Source organism: Plecotus auritus (assembly GCF_963455305.1).
Source record: "Plecotus auritus genome assembly, chromosome: 11".
In the NCBI taxonomy this organism is placed as follows: domain Eukaryota; kingdom Metazoa; phylum Chordata; class Mammalia; order Chiroptera; family Vespertilionidae; genus Plecotus; species Plecotus auritus.
In genome coordinates this window covers 16944758-16962898 of record NC_137777.1, presented here as the reverse complement: position 1 = coordinate 16962898, position 18141 = coordinate 16944758, and the positions used below count along the sequence as shown (strand labels likewise).

Sequence of the window (18141 nt, the reverse complement as noted above, 5' to 3'; positions counted from 1 at the left end):
GAAATGGAGTCATTGCATTTGAGGTGTTCACATCCAACGTGGGACAATGCACAGGTTGGGGTGGAGCTTGTCCCTATGTGGACAGAGCAGGGAAGGCTGCTCAGAGACAATGATACACACTACGTCTTGGACGGCACTTTTTAGCAATGATCAAGATGGCTAGAAGTTTATTAGGCAAAGGAAACATGAATATCCAAAGACGGATATAAACAAGCAATGGGTATCTGAGAAATTTAAAATAAAGGAGTAAAGTTGGAGCATAGGGTTTCTGTGGAGGATGAATGAGAATTGAGGTTATAAAGAGTAGAGTAGTTAAAAACATAGATGAGGTAATCTAGGGAAAAATATAAATGAGAAGAAAGAAGATGAGAGCATGATACTGCTTAGTGGATGGAGAGTGATGGAGACACCTGTCACTGGGCGTGAAAAAGGACAGTCAGATCAAGCCCCATGGAATGAAAAAGTGGCAACAGAAAACCACAGGAGACCTGTGAGAATCACTTCAATGGAGTCAGGAAGGTAGAAACTACACAGAAGAGAAGCCGCCGGGATTTAAGAAGTCAAAGGAATGAATGCACAAAACTTTGCAGAAGCTTGCCCAAGACAGAAAGCAGAGAGGCTCCTGAGAATTAATTACATGCATTTACTTCTATTCCCTTTCACTAACCTGACAATAAAGAAAAGAAAAGAAAGATGATGAGGGCAAAGAGGGCAGAATAAGCAACAGAAGTCAACAAAATCTCAGAAGCTAGAAAATGATAAAGATGACATAGCAGAGCACAGAAAGCAGAAATTCAGATACTTGAAGAGCAGTAGGTCAGCAAGAAGCAAGCAAATTTGTTCTGCAGAATCCAGGAAAAAAAATCAGGAAATAAAGACGCCTGGTGCCTTGAAAGGTGGGCTGAACAGTGGGGCTATAACCTGCAGGCCTCCATTCTGAGTAGGAAGCTGTTAGCTACACATGGTCAGCTATTCCCTATAGAGCTAAGGGACACTCCCTTTCCACTTGGTTAGGAGATGGAGGCTTAGTCTTTGCAGAACTGGAACAGTGGCTTCAGATCCAGAGATACAGGCTTGGCAAAGGGGATGCTAAAGTGTCACCTGAGTGAGGTGATCAAGGGAGTATCTACAATCTCAAAACTGAAATAGGACTTACCCAATGCACCAACTGATCCCTTTGGCCCACTAAGTCCTCTAACTGCTGACTGCAAGATTCGTAAATCTCAGAGATGAGACTGGCATTCTCTGGAGAAGCTAATCACACAAAGACTAAAAAAATTACATGTGCTATTATTTGGGGACCTCATTACTATGGTTAGATTGTGATCCTATTATCATATGCAAAACCTACCACCTGCCTGTTCATGCTCTTGTATGGCAGTTGGCTTTTAGTGCCTCACTCCTAAAAAACAAGGTAGACATTTGTGGATCTCTAGACATTTGAGGAAAGCTTTAACACTAAATACAGGGACCAAACAGGTTAGAAAAAGTAAGAAACATTAGACGGGACACATAACTTCCTAAATATCCTTCCAATTCCTATCTTCAGAGATTATCCATATAAAAAAGCCAGGCATTTTATAGAAACTGTCAGAGAATAAGAAAGACCTCTCATAAAGTATAATAATTACAGCTAAAATTCTATGCTGAAGTTAAGAAATAAAGTTTGAGGACATCTCAGAAAAATGATCAAAAGCCAAGGAGATAATTGTGGAAAAATTATTAAATGCATATCTTACATTGTTTTCCATATTAAAAAATAAGGAGCAACTCCTTCATTTACTTATATACTCATTCATAAATATTTAATGAGCACATACTATGTGCCATGTACTACCATGGACTGCTTAAAAACATAACAAAATTCTTACCCTTGAAGAAGTCCCATTCTAGGGGTGGGTAAATGACATTACAATTTTTTACTAAATGCTAAAATGTCATATATGAAGATAAACGAGAAAGAGGATGTTATGGCCTACATGTTTTGTGTTTCCCCCAAATGTTTATGTTGAAGCCCTAACCTCCACTGTGGTGGTATTAGACAATGTAGGCCCTGGGAGGTAATTAGGCCATGAGGACGGAGACCTCATGATGAGATTAGTGCCCTTATAAGAGAAGCACAAGGGCGCCCCCCCTGCTCTCTCTTCCTCTACCATGTGCGGGTACAGCAAGACGGTGCCCTTCTGCAAACCAGGAAGAGGGCTCTCACCCGACACCAAATCTGCTTGTACCCTGATCTTGGCTTTTCAAACCTCCCTAACTGAGAGAAATAAAGATCTGTCATCTCAGCCCCCTAGTCTACGGTATTTTGTGATAGCAGCCTAAGCCGACTCATACAGAGGAGATTAGTTAGGCAGACCCTCTGGGAAGGCAACATTTAGACAGAGTTCTGAATGAAGTGAAAGAGGGAACGATGTGGGGACAGAGCCCCGTGCCAAGGCCCTGAGGCAGGCACACGTTCTGTACTCTCAAGCAAAAGCAAGGGTTCCTGTGCCACTGCAACGGAGTAGTTGGTGAGCTGTCATAAATGTAACCACAGAGGCATCCCTGGCAGAGCAGCAAGGACCTGTGAGGCCCAGGTAATGACTCGGTAGGTTTAGTTTGGGGTTGGCAAGCTTTTTCTGTAAAGGGCCCAATAGGTGATAGGTTAAGTTTTGCAGGCTGACAGTCTCTGCCCACTGCTCACCTCTGCTGTCACAGTGTGAAAGTGGGCCAGATATGGCTCCATGCACCAGACATCTCAGTCTGATTGTGATGGGAAGCTACTGGAGGGTGGTTTGTGCTTCCAGTTTTCCACTCTCTGAAACAAGAAGCAAGATCATCCTCTAACAAGAGATGTTATACTCGGTATGTTTGGGGAGACAGAAGTCTGAAACAGAGACCTTGAGGATTCATTAGGGAAATAAATCTGTGTTGACAGACTACATACACCGAGGGTTCTCATTTACCTTGTGATCAAATGGAATGCAAGCTGGCCAGCATTGGGTTCTGTTGGTGGTGGTGGTTCATTTGTTTTATTGTGACCACCTGTTTATGTGGCACTCAGTGTGACTTGGGCACTATTCTAAGGATGTCACAGATATTAATTAACTTTAACTTCTGCCCAGATAAAAGTGGGAAGTTGGATTGACCAGAATGGAGGTAAAGGCCAGAAAGAGAGAAGGGTGAGGGAGTACAAGTGAGTAATCAGAGTCATGAGCCCTGGAATCTAAGCCAGGTGACCTGAAAGAAAAAACAGGAGGGGCTGGCAGACAGGAAAATGATGGTGGTGGGGTGAGGGTTAGGAGGTCCATTTGGAGTTGAAAAATTGTGGGACTCCGGTATTAAGTGGATAAGGAGAAAGATTCACTACTATCTTCTGGAGGGTGTATCTACCAACATTATTCCCCTGACAGATAAAGTCTTGCTTTTATTAATGGATGGACCCAAGCTTAACCTCACACACAACATTTGTACTAAACTCCCAATATGATCATTTGTGCCTCTGAACTCTCAGCAGCTCTCCACTCCTCCCCGAAACCAAGGCATGACCCTCAGAAACTGGTTCCTCACTGGTCTCATTTGTAAATTCCCTGATCTAAATAAAGCGTGCTCTGACACTCTCATAGAAACACTGTATGCTGTTAGGCACCGTTTCCACCTCCTCAAATGCCTTCCTTCCATTTCTCAAACTTATATTCAACTTTCAATAGCCAAGCACAATTCCACATCCTCTGTCAACTTTGCTTTGACCATGCAAGCCTGAACTCAGTTTAACACAACCTTCATCAGTAAGCTCCTTGAGTCAGGGCGATGTTTCATAGTCCTTTGTATCTCTCACGACATCTGGGCCATATCATCCACAAAGCATGGGCCCAAGTACATTTATTTTATTTGGGAAATTATAAAACAAAATGTTAGGACAGTGGTCGGCAAACTGCAGCTCGCGAGCCACATGCGGCTTGTGAGCCGCGGTTTGCCACTCTGTTGACTAATGAGTTTGTAGACCACTGCCATAGGGGCTTAATCACAAGGAACAACAACAGCCTGTAATTATTGGAATCGAGAGTCTAGGTCAGTGGTCGGCAAACTCATTAGTCAGCAGAGCGGCAAACCGCGGCTTGCAAGCCGCATGTGGCTCGCGAGCCGCAGTTTGCTGACCACTGTGTTAGGACATTTATAGAGATACTAAATAAAAATAATTATATCACCAGGAAATAATTTAAATTCAATGGATGAGAGACACTTTGTAGGCAAGACAGAGATTTCTTTGCTCTTTTAGTTTGGGTTGTATAAAAAGAAGAGCAAGAACGTAGCTAAAACAAAGAGTGATTTTCATTTGCAAATACTTTTCTCAAATTACATAAGAAAAAATAATCAAGTGAAGAAAATTATAAAAGAGGTATTCAAAAAAGATCCCCAAATCTTACCACCTTGATAGAAATACTGGAATAATTTTGAGGTATTTCTTTCCAGTATGATTCTCTATGCACACACTTTTTAATCCTATCTAATAAAAGAGTAATATGCAAATTGACCATACCTCCAACACATCCACAAGCCACGCCCACCAGCCAATCAGGAGCAAATATGCTAATAAACCCAACCAAGATGGCTGCAGCCAAAGAGAACAGGAGGGAGGCTTGGGTTTCCCTGGCAATGGAGGAAGCCAAGCTCTCCGCACACCCTGGTCAGCCCAGGCCTCCACTCAATGCTACAAAATTTCAATGATAGAAGATAAATAAATCCCAACAAAAATGGTGGCAGCCATGGAGCTGAAGAGAGCAGGAGGCTAGGGTTGCCCCTGGCGATGGAGGAAGCCAAGCTTCTGCAGCCCTGGCCTGCTTTGGCCTCCGCTTAAGGCTAAAAGTTTCAATTATAGAAGATAAATAAATTCCAACAGAAATGGCTGCCTCCATGGAGCAAGCAGAAGGCTTGGTTCCACTCCAGGCTACAAAGTTTCAATTTTAGAAGATAAATAAATCCCAGATACCAGGGCCACCGCTTGAGTCCCAGGGGGGCGTGGCCAACCTGCAAACCACCACAGGCCCCTCGCCCAGGCCGCGCCATGCCCCAAGGGAACCCCCACCCTGATCCGGTACACCCTTCAGGGCAAACCAGCTGGTCCCACCCATGCACCAGACCTCTATCCTATCTAATAAAAGAGTAATATGCAGATTGACCATCACTCCAACACACAAGATGGCTGGCCCCATGTGGTCAAAGATCCTGCCCCATGTGGACACAAGATGGCTGCCACAAGATGGCCAGGAGGGGAGGGCAGTTGGGAGGGACCAGGTCTGCAAGGGAGGGCAGTTGGGGGCAATCAAGCCTGCAGGGGAGGGCAGTTAGGGGTGACCAGGCCGGCAGAGGAGGGAAGTTGGGGTGACTGGGCCTGCAGGGGAAGGCAGTTAGGGGCAAACAGGCTGGCAGGGGAGCAGTTAGGCATCAATCAGGCTGGCAGGGGAGTGGTTGGGGGTGATCAGGCTGGCAGGCAGAAGCAGTTAGGGGCAATCAGGAAGGCAGGCAGGCGAGCAGTTGGGAGCCAGCAGTCCTGGATTGTGAGAGGGATGTCCTACTGTCCATTTAGGCCTGATCCCACCGGCCCTAAATTTTGTACACCGGGCCTCTAGTATGATTATAATTATATGAGGCTCAATACCTCATATTCTGTCTTTTCACTTGGAATTATAATATAACTAGAGGTCCAGTGCATGAAATTTGTGCACTTGGGGTGGGGGGGCCCTCAGCCCGGATTGCAAGAGGGCTCAGGCCAGGCCAAGGGACCCCACCGGTGCGCAATCAAGGCTGGGGAGGGATGTGGGAGGTTGACCAGCTGGGAAGGTACCATGGGAGGGCTCCAGGGCATGTCCGACCTATCTCACTCAGTCCTGATCGGCCGGACCTCAGCAGCAGGCTAACCTACCGGTCGGAGCATCTGTCACCTTGTGGTCATTGTACATTATAGCAACTGGTCAACCATCTGCCCCCAGTGGTCAGTGCATGTCATAGTGAGCGGTTGAGTAGCCTTAGCATGTCATTAGCATATTATGCTTTGATTGATTGAACAGCTGACCAGACAACCGGACACTTAGCATATTAGGCTTTTATTATATAGGATAATTTTCTCGATGTAATACAGTGTTCTAAAGAACTACTCACAGTATCTTACTCTGGAAAAAATCTACTACCCTAAAGAGTTGTCCCTCATTTTAGTTGACAAAGATACTTTTGGGGGTAGCTTTCAAGATTAGCATCTCTTTGAATGACAAGCTAACCTACCTGAATGACAGTCAGTCACCTCACTCTGCCTTTTGCGTTTTTATACTTATAAAACGGATATATTCTTAGGTTTTATCACTTGCCATCATCCTAACTGGGTTTTTACCCCTAAGAGACAGAAGCTTCATTCATGCATGGATCCAGGATAGTCAGGGATATTTTTTCTCCAACATGTGATATAGCATGAGGTAATGAATAGTATTATATGCAGGATTATTTACTAACATTTCATTAAGGAAACTCACAGTGATGTTGATATGAGAACAAAAGCATTTTTTTCATATCGTATAGCATATATTAATAATAACTAAGGATATAAACTATTTGGTACAAACAGAAGCAGACTGGAATAACATCATTAAATCACTCACACAACTGTAAAAATATAGCAAATGCATAGTAAAATGTGAAATGACAGAAGGCCCGATATTTGCTCAAGTTGCTGTCATCCTGTAATCTGCAACAGACAGCTCTATTGTAAATAACATAGTCACTACGGGGGTCACTTGTCTTGACCTTAAGAACCCCTCAGAAAGGACAATTTGACTCAAAACGGTGGTTTTCTAAAGCAGCTGTTTTTACAACCACTGGTTCCTAGAACAGGAATAATACATGGCTCACTCCCCAGAACATCTCTCATTCTTACAGAACACACCCAGAAAAAGCCTCAGATGTTCACGACACACGTTGGGTTTTCGGCACTGCGTTATCCTGTGGAGCTCTGCAATCAATTACTGTTATACCACCATCATTAATAATTTTCTTAATGAAAATGATTCTGTTGATCTCTGTTGTATTTTAATTATCAGAGTTAAGCATAATTACACTGCAGCTCTGAGCTGGCATGTGGACTCCTTTAGGGTGCAATTTTGTTTGAACACACTGATAATGTAATTTTACATTGTGTCAGTTTGTTTGGTTATTATCCAGTTGTACAATTCCACTGTATTCCTGATAACAGATAATAACCTTAGTACCTCCTATATCCCGAAGTCATTTAAAAAGCAATATTGGAATTCTGTGACTCGCTAACTTAATCGCCTTATGATTTTATAATTCCTGCTGTTAAATATTGGGTTCAGGCACCCACCTCTTTTAAGAATTCTGTAAAACTAGACAATAGTTATACATTTTTCTATGACTTACCGATAGGAAATAAGAACTTTATTTTAAGCACCTTTCCCCCTTTAAATTTTTATTTCTTATTTCTATGATATTGGGTCCTTTCAGTAAAGTTGCTTGAAGGCTAGTTTAAAAATTGGCTGCCACTTTAGACGAGGCTATTGTTTCAAAGTTCTAGGAACATGTAACAGATCCTCTATTTTAACATGGAAAATAGTCCAGACTTTTGCAAGAATCCTTATAAGGAAAGATCTTTGTTTTGAAAAATTGATCAATTTAGTCAGTGTGCAGAAAGTTGCTCACCCAAGATAGGTCATATTAGAATTTGTCACTAATTCAACAGTGCCTCGTATAAGACCTGGAACTGCAACCTTGGCATATGGGTAGGACTATTGAGCTACCTGGCCAGAGCAAGAATTCTTCTGTGGTTAAGGTGAGAGTGAGGGTTAGCATGATACTTTTCTACTCTTTTTACTGACAATGTCTGTTCTCTTAATCTGGAGACCTAGACAATGTGGCTACTCTGAAATAACAGCTCCTTATTTGAAGTGAGCTGCATGAACAAAAGCCCATGCTAAAGGCTTAATCTTACTGGGAAATACTCAGAAACACAAAACTCAAATTAAGCCATTTACTTTTCATATATAAAAGGGCCAACCACTCTAAAGAACAGAACGTCACAGAGCAAAGAAGACACCATGCTGTACAACTGAGACGAATACAAAATAATATCCAGGGTAAACTGTCATTGGAAAAGAAAAAACAGAAGACAAGCTCCAATGTTCAACAGGCATTCGTGGGTTTCAGTAGTAAGTGGGCAGACCTTGCTCATCCTACCCCCTAGCAACCTCCCTTTCACTGCAGCATGGTGCTTTTTAGTCTTTTTTTTTCACTGCAGATAAGTGAATTAGAATTATCTGGAGTCTGCTGAAAATAATGGCAAAAACAGACGGCCCAACAAGTCTGGTCCATCAATGTCTGGATGACCTAATTACTTTCTGGAATGACAGGGGGTAGTTGAGGCAGGAAAAAAAGTACATGAGATTATGACATTAATGCCAAATACTACTCTTTTCTGACATTGATGAAACAAGATGATGGCAGGCAGTTAAGCAGCACTAAGCGATATAATACATTTTATAATAATTATTTGATGAACGCCCTGGCAGTGAAAATTTTATAATTATATTTAATTTCATTACTAGCCCACACTTAATGATACTTCAAGAAGTGTGTCTTTTAAGTGGCAACAGTTACATATTAAGTGGCCTATGGACACAACTTAAAAATATCAAAAACTTCACAGTCAAGGCAATTTTTAAAAACACTACACATATGCATGTTACATCCTATTTGTAAACAGGTGCTAATATACTCTCAGTTAGCCACCTCATATAATAATGATTTTGGCATAGAATGCCTAAGTCATGTAGGTTCTCAGCTAGAAAACAAAGTAAGGAAATCTGGGTGCATGGATGTTAGCCCCACAAGCAACGATTTCTGTGTGTGTGGCAACAGTACTTTGGGGAAACTATTTACCCTCCATCTTAGTGGCTCCTGGGGGGATAATTCTACTCTTTGGCCCTAAGAATGATTGTAGTCGGTGAGAGCGAGTCAGGGAGAGTCAGAGCGATTAACTGGTTTAGGGATTGGTATGTGATATATCCCCATAAACATCTGGAAAAGCTCTCTTTTCGCTGGAATTGTTGAGCTGGTAGAATAAGTCTGGAGCTTCCCACCGCCTGAGGAGACTACTTCTGAGAATGAAGCCCACAAAAGAAAGAGGAAGCAGAAGACAGAGAGAGACAATCTGGGGACAAGGTTTGAACAACTGGACTAAGGTGTTCCTGAAGCCCAGAATTTCCCTCAGGTCCATGAGCAGATGAATGCCCCTCCTCCCAACACACACACACACACACACACACACACACACACACACACACACACACACACACTCGCACACGCACATGCACACGCAAGTGAACTTCATTTGGATTTCTATCACTTGAAAACAAGAGCCCCCCAAAATAACATACACACTATGACAATGCCTCACACATTAGATTTTCAAGTCAATATTGTTAAATCTAAATTGCTAAATCCTTCCACCTACAAGACTCATTCGCTTTGAGAAGTTCTGCCATACCTGCTGGCTGTAACGGCAAAAGGCTTCAGAGCCCATGTGGTCCTGGTAGGTGCACTTCCTGGGGTCATATTTTCCATGACTCGAATGATCCCTATTCCAATCCCAAAATATGAAGGTATTCCCAGAACTTGACGACCTACCGTGGGGGAGCTATCCCCTCCCTCCAATGAAAATCTGAATTCTAGAAATTAATATCAGGCCTCTGAAGCCCATTGAGATCAGAGTAGAGTCTACAGCAGAGTTTTCCCAAGTGTGTTGCCCAGAGCACTAATCCCAGTGTGTCCAATGAAAAAAAATCTGCCCATCTCACTGAGCTGTTTAAATCTTAATGCAGGGAGAACATATTCCACTATGTATAACCCAGACCCTAAGTCAGACCAATGTGCATATGAATCCCACTTCAACTGCTGTGCATATTAGCTCCATGACCGTGGCAAATTACTTACCCTACGAATTCGCAATTTCACCTTGTTAAAATGAGGTAGTATATTCATTACCTTATGGGAGGTTTACATGATGATTAAATGAAATAATGCATATATAGTTACTGTAGTCCCTGCTATATGAACTGCAATACTAATTGTTCTTATAGGGTAAACAATATCTAATTGCCTTTTGTAGATTAGAAACTATGAAATGGCAAGAAATCAAACGGTTCATCATCATAGTGTCTATTACAGTCTCTGGCAAACATTCATCATTAGTTTATCTAGTCAACCAATAAATATTTATTTCATTGTTTGTTTTTTTGTTTTTGTATAAGCAGCATGCCAGACCAAAGATAGAAAGGCAACTAAGACACAGTCCTTGCCCTCAGTAAATGTGGAGTAGATTGGAAAGGCAGGAAATAGCTTACTTTTTACTTACTCTTCCTAAATGCATAAAATGATAATCATAAAACAAGGCAATGAAGAGGAATGAAAGAAGCATGTACAGTTTGGTATGGGAATGCCAAGGGCAGGGACTCAGGGGTGCTTAATAAATGTGACCATTATTATCCAGGTACAAGGCTAGCACAAGTTTTATGAGTTAACTAGAGGCCCAGTGCACAAAAATTTGTGCACTGGAGGGGGGTCCCTCAGCCCGGCCTGCCTCCTCTCACAGTCTGGAAGCCCTCAAGGGATGTCCTACTGATGGCTTAGGGGGAGCGGGCCTAAGCCGCAGTCTGGCCTCCCTCTGCGGGAGGTGATCAGGGCGACACCCCCATCACGCTGCTGCTGCTGCCACTGCCGCCATCTGTGGCTTGCCTGAGCCTTGGCCTGGCCCTCGCAGCCGCAGCCGCCATTTGCGGCTGTCTGAGCCTCGGTTGCCTGAGCCTCAGCTGCAAGGGCCGAGGCTCAGGCAGCTGCTGTGGCTTTGTCCAGAAGTCGTCCAGCCTAATTAGCATATCACCCTTTTATTAGTATAGAGCAGGGGTGGGCAAACTTTTTGACTCGACGGCCACAATGGGTTCTTAAACTGGACCGGAGGGCCGGAACAAAAGCATGGATGGAGTGTTTGTGTGAACTAATATAAATTCAAAGTAAAGGAGCGGAGGGGAGAGCAAGAGAACCCTCTGCTCTTTCGGCTCCGCGAGCCGGATAGAACAGCCGAACGGGCCGGATCCAGCCCGCGGGCCATAGTTTGCCCACGGCTGGTATAGAGTATTAATTAATAAGGTTCCATAAATTACTCAAAATTTATTGCCAAAAGGCTTGAGGTATATCCAACTATAATAAAAAAGTACTCCATTGCCAAAACCGGTTTGGCTCAGTGGATAGAGCGTCGGCCTGCGGACTGAAAGGTCCCGGGTTCGATTCCGGTCAAGGGCATGTACCTTGGTTGCGGGCACATCTCCAGTAGGAGGCGTGCAGGAGGCAGCTGATCGATGTTTCTCTCTCATCGATGTTTCTAGCTCTCTATCCCTCTTTCTTCCTCTCTGTGAAATATCAATAAAATATATTTAAAAAAAAAAAGTACTCCATTGAACAATGACTTAGAATTTTGTTATTTTCCTTATATAACAATGTAACCATAGTTTCTTTGAAAAGAATGCCTGATTTACAGATGCAGTGGATTTGGGTTATGATAGGAGAACAAGCTATTCCCTTGCTTCGTCCATACTACAGTGCCATCATGTAGATAAGATATTGCAGAGAAAAAAAAAAGTAATTCTCAGTAATTAACCCTATATTTGAAGATCCCTTTTGTATTTTTGCATTCTGAATGTGGGCATTGGGAGGTTGGTCCACTGTACTGTTTCTTCCCACGTTGATAGATCATATTGACATATTCTGGGAAAAATCTACCTTCTCTTCCAGCTAAAACTTCCCCCACCAGCCTAGCACAGGTATTTAGGGTTAGAAACTAGTGGGTATGGGATCAGCAATCATAGAAGGAAAAAGGATATAATCAGATCCTGCTGTGCAGATTGTTTTCTTAGCTTGCAAATTCCCTTTTTCCGGTGTTTCAACTTTCAAAGGCTACGGCAGTTTAATGGCAATCCTCTTATAAGTGTACAAATTATAATGATTATAGGAACAAGTTGTAATTGTTTCTAGCAAGTTTTTAAGAGTCTTTGATGTTATGATTAGTGTTTTCTATGTTAATACATTGATAGGGGCGCTTATTTGCTTGGTCCCTTGTATGCTTTTATGGCGTCTAGGTTCAATGTGCAAATAAATCTTTGATCTCAGTAGGTCTATTCGGTTAAAAACGAACGCTAGAAGAAATTAAACATGAGAAGCACAGGTTTTGCAATATTTACAAAGCAGAGCGATTAGGGATTTCACTGGAAAAAGTACAGAGCGCGGGTCCATAACATGAATGTGGAGCAAAGGGCCCCAAACCACACCACACACGAGGAGGGGGCTGTGTTTTGGAGAGCCAGCCCCACAATATGCCACCACCGAGCTGTGAGCTGCGGCTCAGCTCCTTTGTAGCCAGGGCGTAGCTGGGTGACACAGTCTAGGTTGATGTCGCACTGAGCAAATCAAAGGCAAAGCTCTGCAAGCCATCGCTTCCTCCTTCCCGGTCACCTCCTGCCCTTCAGAAATCACTGCTGGGCGGAATTCCATCTTTGCCATGGTTTCATTTTAAGCTACGCTCCCGTGTCATGAGTGATTTCAAGAACCTGGCTGGAATGCAGTGCCTCCTGGAGCATACACCTTGACAGGAAGTGCTAAATGTCACAAGGAATTTGCTTCTCGATAGATAATGCCTTCGAGAGAAACCTGGGATTTCCTCAAACCGGCCATCACTAAAAACGTAGAACAAGGAAGGGGGACTCAAATATGAACAGAGTTTAGGAAAATGTGTATGGCGCTAAGTAATTCATGGCATAGTACTGTTTGTTTTACGTTGTGAAAAAGCACTGGATTTTGCTGCAAACACAGGTAAGAGAGATCATAAGAGAAAAAGGAAGAGAGGATCAAATTTGACTCCGTACTCCCATGCCAGCTCCTTTGACGCTGTTTTGCAATTCTCAGGTTTCAATACTTCCAAAGAAGGAGGGACAGGATCTTGCCTTTACCTTTGCTGTACACAATGCAGTTGTTTTTGTTGTCCTCCACTCCTTGCCAGGTCACATCCAGCAGCCACTTGGGACCAGCAGTCAGCACCATGGGGGCCTGAGCCTTTGTCTTCTGCAGAAAGAATGATAACAAACAGATGCCATTTGCTTTCATTGATTAAAACCTTGAATAATAACGGATCATTTTATTTTTTACAAACAACTAAATCTCCAGAACCGTAATCCAAGTCCTTATTCCCCTGCCTCCTGATATCTTTTTAAGATGACAGAAGCTGTAAAACTTTCCAGCTTGCACTAATCTGAATGGTAGAATTATTATCAAGGATTTCTTCCCCCCCCCCCCCAAATGATACTGGATCAGATCGCCAAGATTAGTCAGATCTCTTGTGGCTCTGAATTATAAAGAGAATGCAGATGACTTCCATTGCAAAGAGCAGGGTGTTTAGAAGTGAACTTTAGACACATTGTCCTTTATTATCAACAGGATCTCACTATTTCCTGAAACAGACAGGAAAGAATGTAAAGAATCAGGATCCATTTCAAAGCTCTATCCCCAGCAACATTTATATTAGAGGAGGAATTTATTCTGAATGAATAATGAAATCTACTCAACTCCTTTGCTAAGTGTGGATATGTAGTCCAACTGTAGCTGAAAAAATAATAATAATGCTAACGATCAACCATACATTGTCTTCAGAAAGACTATAAAAGGGGTTATGAATAAAATCAGACGCAGAGCACGTAAAGCATGATATCCTCTGAGAGACACAGACGCAGGGAGACAAAATGTTTTCAGTGGACATTTTAAATACGAGGCTCAAAAGTGTCAGCATTTTAGGTTGTTTCTTTAACGATGTTGATAAATGGACATGGTAGGAAATAAACTGGGAGGAAATAAGTAAGCTTAGCAAGACTTGTTTCTGATGAGTCACAGTGAACTGGCATTCAGACTTTTATCATTCAGCAGCCCATGTTCTGTATATCAAATATCATGAAACCACAACACAGAGTACAATACAAGGGTCTCCAGGTAATTTCTGAACTGCATTTCCACCTAGATATGATCCTGCCAAAGAGACCTCAGCCCAGTCTGGGACTTTCCCACATGTTTTGTGCTATCACCAATTTCCCAAATTGGCATGAACAAGTGTTCGCTTGAGGAGTTCCATGTAATCTGGCCATTTCAAATCTCTGAGGAATCTGGGAAACCCGTTTCACCCGCTGAATGACAACAATGATAACGCATGAGACATGACCCATTGTTAACTGTGGAGCCATATTAAAAATGATGCATGTTAAAAAGAAGGCTAACCCACTTCTTGAAGTTTCAATTGTATGATGAGAGATAAAACTACCACAGAATACACAATTTAATGAAAACATGAACCATGATGGGTATATTTAAAAAGAAGTCTGAAAAAAAAAATACTTCAAGTATTAAAACAGAAGAGGTAGTAAACCAGATCAATTGTAAGAAATACTGGCATACTGATTTTTCATATTCATACTTTGATTCATTTTAAAGTCTTACTTTTTTCAACCACATATCTTAATATTTAGCTAGTATAACCATTAAAAAACAAGTATCTGAAAGCTCTGGAGGCAAGAAGTAATTTTTAACAAGCTAGGCAAAAAATATTATCAAGTTGTCTCTAGGGTTACCCGTCTGAGTGACCATTTCTTTTTATTTCCATTTACAAACCAGAATTTGAGCACAAGCAAGCTTCTTCAATCTGAAATGATAGTGACCCATATCCAATTAAACAGTAGGTCTTAATTATGCAAATTTTAGCTCCTTTTATTACCAGAGAAACAGTTAAGTCCACAGATCAGGGTCAGCAGTTCTCTAAGCAGTAAGCAGAGCAAGTCACGGGAGACAGTCCACCATTCAGATAAACCTGTCTATGATGGATTTAGTCATCTTATTTGTAACATCTGCTTCTTCTGATTTTAAAGACTAGATTGCAACAATAGACACTTGGCCCCATTTCCACTGTATTCTGTTATTTCATTTTAATTATTTAATCTTTATATTCCATAGTTCTTAAAGCCATATGGGTTTCTACACAGTAAATGAGCTTTTACAGTTTTTGATAGATAATATAAAAAATAGATATTAATCACTTAAACTCTTTAGGGAATCTTGAAGTGTAAAGTAAATCAATTGCTCTTCCATTCATTTCACAAACAAACCAATAAACAGAGTCCTATGTGTGGTGCTAGAAATATGAACAGGTGTTATTTTGGTGAAGGATCCAGATACGTTAAAAAAAAAAGTTTGATATAATGCAAAATGTAGCATGGTAAGGAGTGTAACATCATGAGTAAATTGTTTGAAAGTCAGTGAAGGGCGAGAGAGAAATTCCTGTCCTGTGGATTCTGGGAGGATTTCATAGAAGAGGTGATATTCAGGCAGGATCTTAAAGGATATACAGGAGGAATTTACAATTTCTGGTAATAGCATGGCAAGTCTGAATAGAATATAGAAAGTCATGTGTACAAGAAATAGTGAGTAGTTCTGGACTCTTTTAAGTTCTTACAAAGTCTTCAGAGCTGTTCTTGTTATGTAGAAAGCACTAGATAAACATTAGCTGTCATCATCATCATCAATAGTATTATTATCAACATGAGTAGGAGGAAGGAATATAGCATATGGAAGGGCAGGTCAGAAACAGATCTTGAAGGTCCTCTTCATATTAGGCAAAACCTTTTGTGCTGAATTCTCTGAGCATAATAAAGCCAGTAAAGATGGTTTGAGCAGGAAAAAATAAGGGTCCTAATATTTCATATATATTTTCAGATAAAGAAATAGCAACTCAAAAATTTAATAATTTTTTTTAGGTAAAATAGCTTGTAGAAAGCAGGGCCCTTATTTATATTTATCTCTTGTTTCCAAACTACTACTCCTAGGGTGACCAACCATCTGGGTTTTCCTGGGATTGAAGCATTTCCCAAGATGTTGGATTTTCAGTGTTAAAACTAGAAAGTCCTGAGCATACTGGGATGTGTTCTTCACATCCACTCCTACTATTACTACTATCAAAACATTAGCTATTTATATCTATTATTTGCTAAATGTGGGGTATTAAGGACTTCCTTAGAATTTTTGTTTTTGATTTTTTTAACTCCAAGAGTTCGGCATTAACATTTTCTCCACTTTGTACATGGGCAAATTAATATTTAAAGCAGCTAATTTTGTGGCACAATAAAAAACCATTAATTAATATCTTTCCCTAATGGTAAATTTGGCATTATACCTTTTAAAACTTTGAAAGTATTTATTATGCTTGGGTACAGGTACAATCTGACTTACTAAGAAACTAAATTAAAGAGGAAACAATTTCTTTTTCTCCAAATCAATAAAGCAAAAGCAAAAATGTACCAAAGATTTGCTGAAAGCTATATCCAAGCTGTAGAGTAAATAAGTAGATAAAAAAAATCTCAAGGGACCAGTTATTACAGTTTTGAGCAGGTAAGTCAATTTCTTTCTGAAGAAGTCAACTTTTGTAGAGATTGACTGCCTTCAAAGAAGATTACCAAGTGTGAGAGGGAAGGAGTTAGTCAGGATTATATGAAATCCACACTCCAGCAAAATCCATGAATAGAAAATAACAGTAATATTCACATTGATCATTAGGCTTACTTTCCAATGCCTCTCTCTATCATAAGGATTTATACAAGAGTTAAGAGTGGAAGCAACTTTACATTCAATGATTTCACAAATGAAGAAATGAAGGCCAAGATCTTTATCTAGTCTCCTACAGAGATCACAGTTGCTACAACATGATGAGAAAAGAGAGCAGATGTAAAAGGTGTGGTAGACAGAAATCTGGGCCCCAAAGATGTCCATGCTCTAGTCATCTGGAACCTGAGTATAGGTTACCTTACTTTGTAAAAGGGATTTTAAAGATATGATTAAGGTTTAGGACCGTGAAATGTCTAGGCAACCCTGGATTATCTAGACCAGTGGTCGGCAAACCGCAGTTCGCGAGCCACATGCGGCTCTTTGGCCCCTTGAGTGTGGCTCTTCCACAAAATACCATGTACCCTAATTAAGTTAATAACAATGTACCTACCTATATAGTTTAAGTTTAAAAAATTTGGCTCTCAAAAGAAATTTCAATCGTTGTACTGTTGATATTTGGCTCTGTTGACTAATGAGTTTGTCAACCACTGGTCTAGACCAGTGGTTCTCAACCTTTCTAATGCCGTGACCCTTTAATACAGTTCCTCATGTTGTGGTGACCCCCAGCCATAAAATTATTTTTGTTTCTACTTCATAACTGTAATTTTGCTACTGTTATGAATCGTAATGTAAATATCTGTGTTTTCTGATGGTCTTAGGCGACCCTGCTAGTGACCCACAGGTTGAGAACTGCTAGCAGGGTCACCTAAGACCATCGGAAAACACAGATATTTACATTACGATTCATAACAGTAGCAAAATTACAGTTATGAAGTAGCAACGAAAATAATTTTATGGCTGGGGGTCACCACAACATGAGGAACTGCATTACAGGGTCACGGCATTAGAAAGGTTGAGAACCACTGGTCTAGATAGACCCAATCAAAACACAGGAGATTTCTTAAGTCGAAGAAAAAGGCAGCAGTAGATCAAAGAGACTGGACATGAAAAGGATTCCGCCTGCTGCATTTGAGGGTGGCAAGCTGAGGCCTCAGCTAAGGAATGCAGTGGTCTAGAAACTGGGAGGGACCTCAATTAAAGGGAGCAAAGAAATGGACTTCAGTTCTGCAGACTCCAGGATCGAATTCTGCCAACAATCTGAATGAGCAGAAAATGAATTCTCCCCTGACTCCCCCCCAACCCCCACCCCCCACAAAGGAACAGATCCTGACAAACTTATTTTAGTTTCTAGAGACTCGTACTGGACTTCTGATCTATAGAACTTGAATGTAATACATTTGTGTGGTTTTAAGCCACTAAGTGTATGGTGATTTGTTTTGGCAGCCATTGAAAACCAATAGAAAAGACACTCAGCATCACTGACTTAAAGTTTAAAAAAAAAAAAAGATAACTGCCTCATCAAATGTGCTCAAAAGTTAGAAGACAATTTTCCCTTGGTGGGAATAACACCAAATC

The 18141-nt window shown here is 41.2% G+C and overlaps 1 protein-coding gene across 6 annotated transcripts in view; it reads right to left on the bottom strand.

The window, feature by feature from the left end:
* ZFPM2 (zinc finger protein, FOG family member 2) overlaps positions 1–18141 on the bottom strand; it is a 446629-nt gene that overhangs the window by 138491 nt on the left and 289997 nt on the right. For all 6 annotated transcript variants that reach the window (XM_080646300.1, XM_080646302.1, XM_080646303.1 and 3 more), the window contains one exon: positions 13041–13152. In XM_080646300.1, the coding sequence (XP_080502426.1) occupies positions 13041–13152 (112 nt within the window). The remainder of the gene's footprint in view (positions 1–13040; positions 13153–18141) is intronic.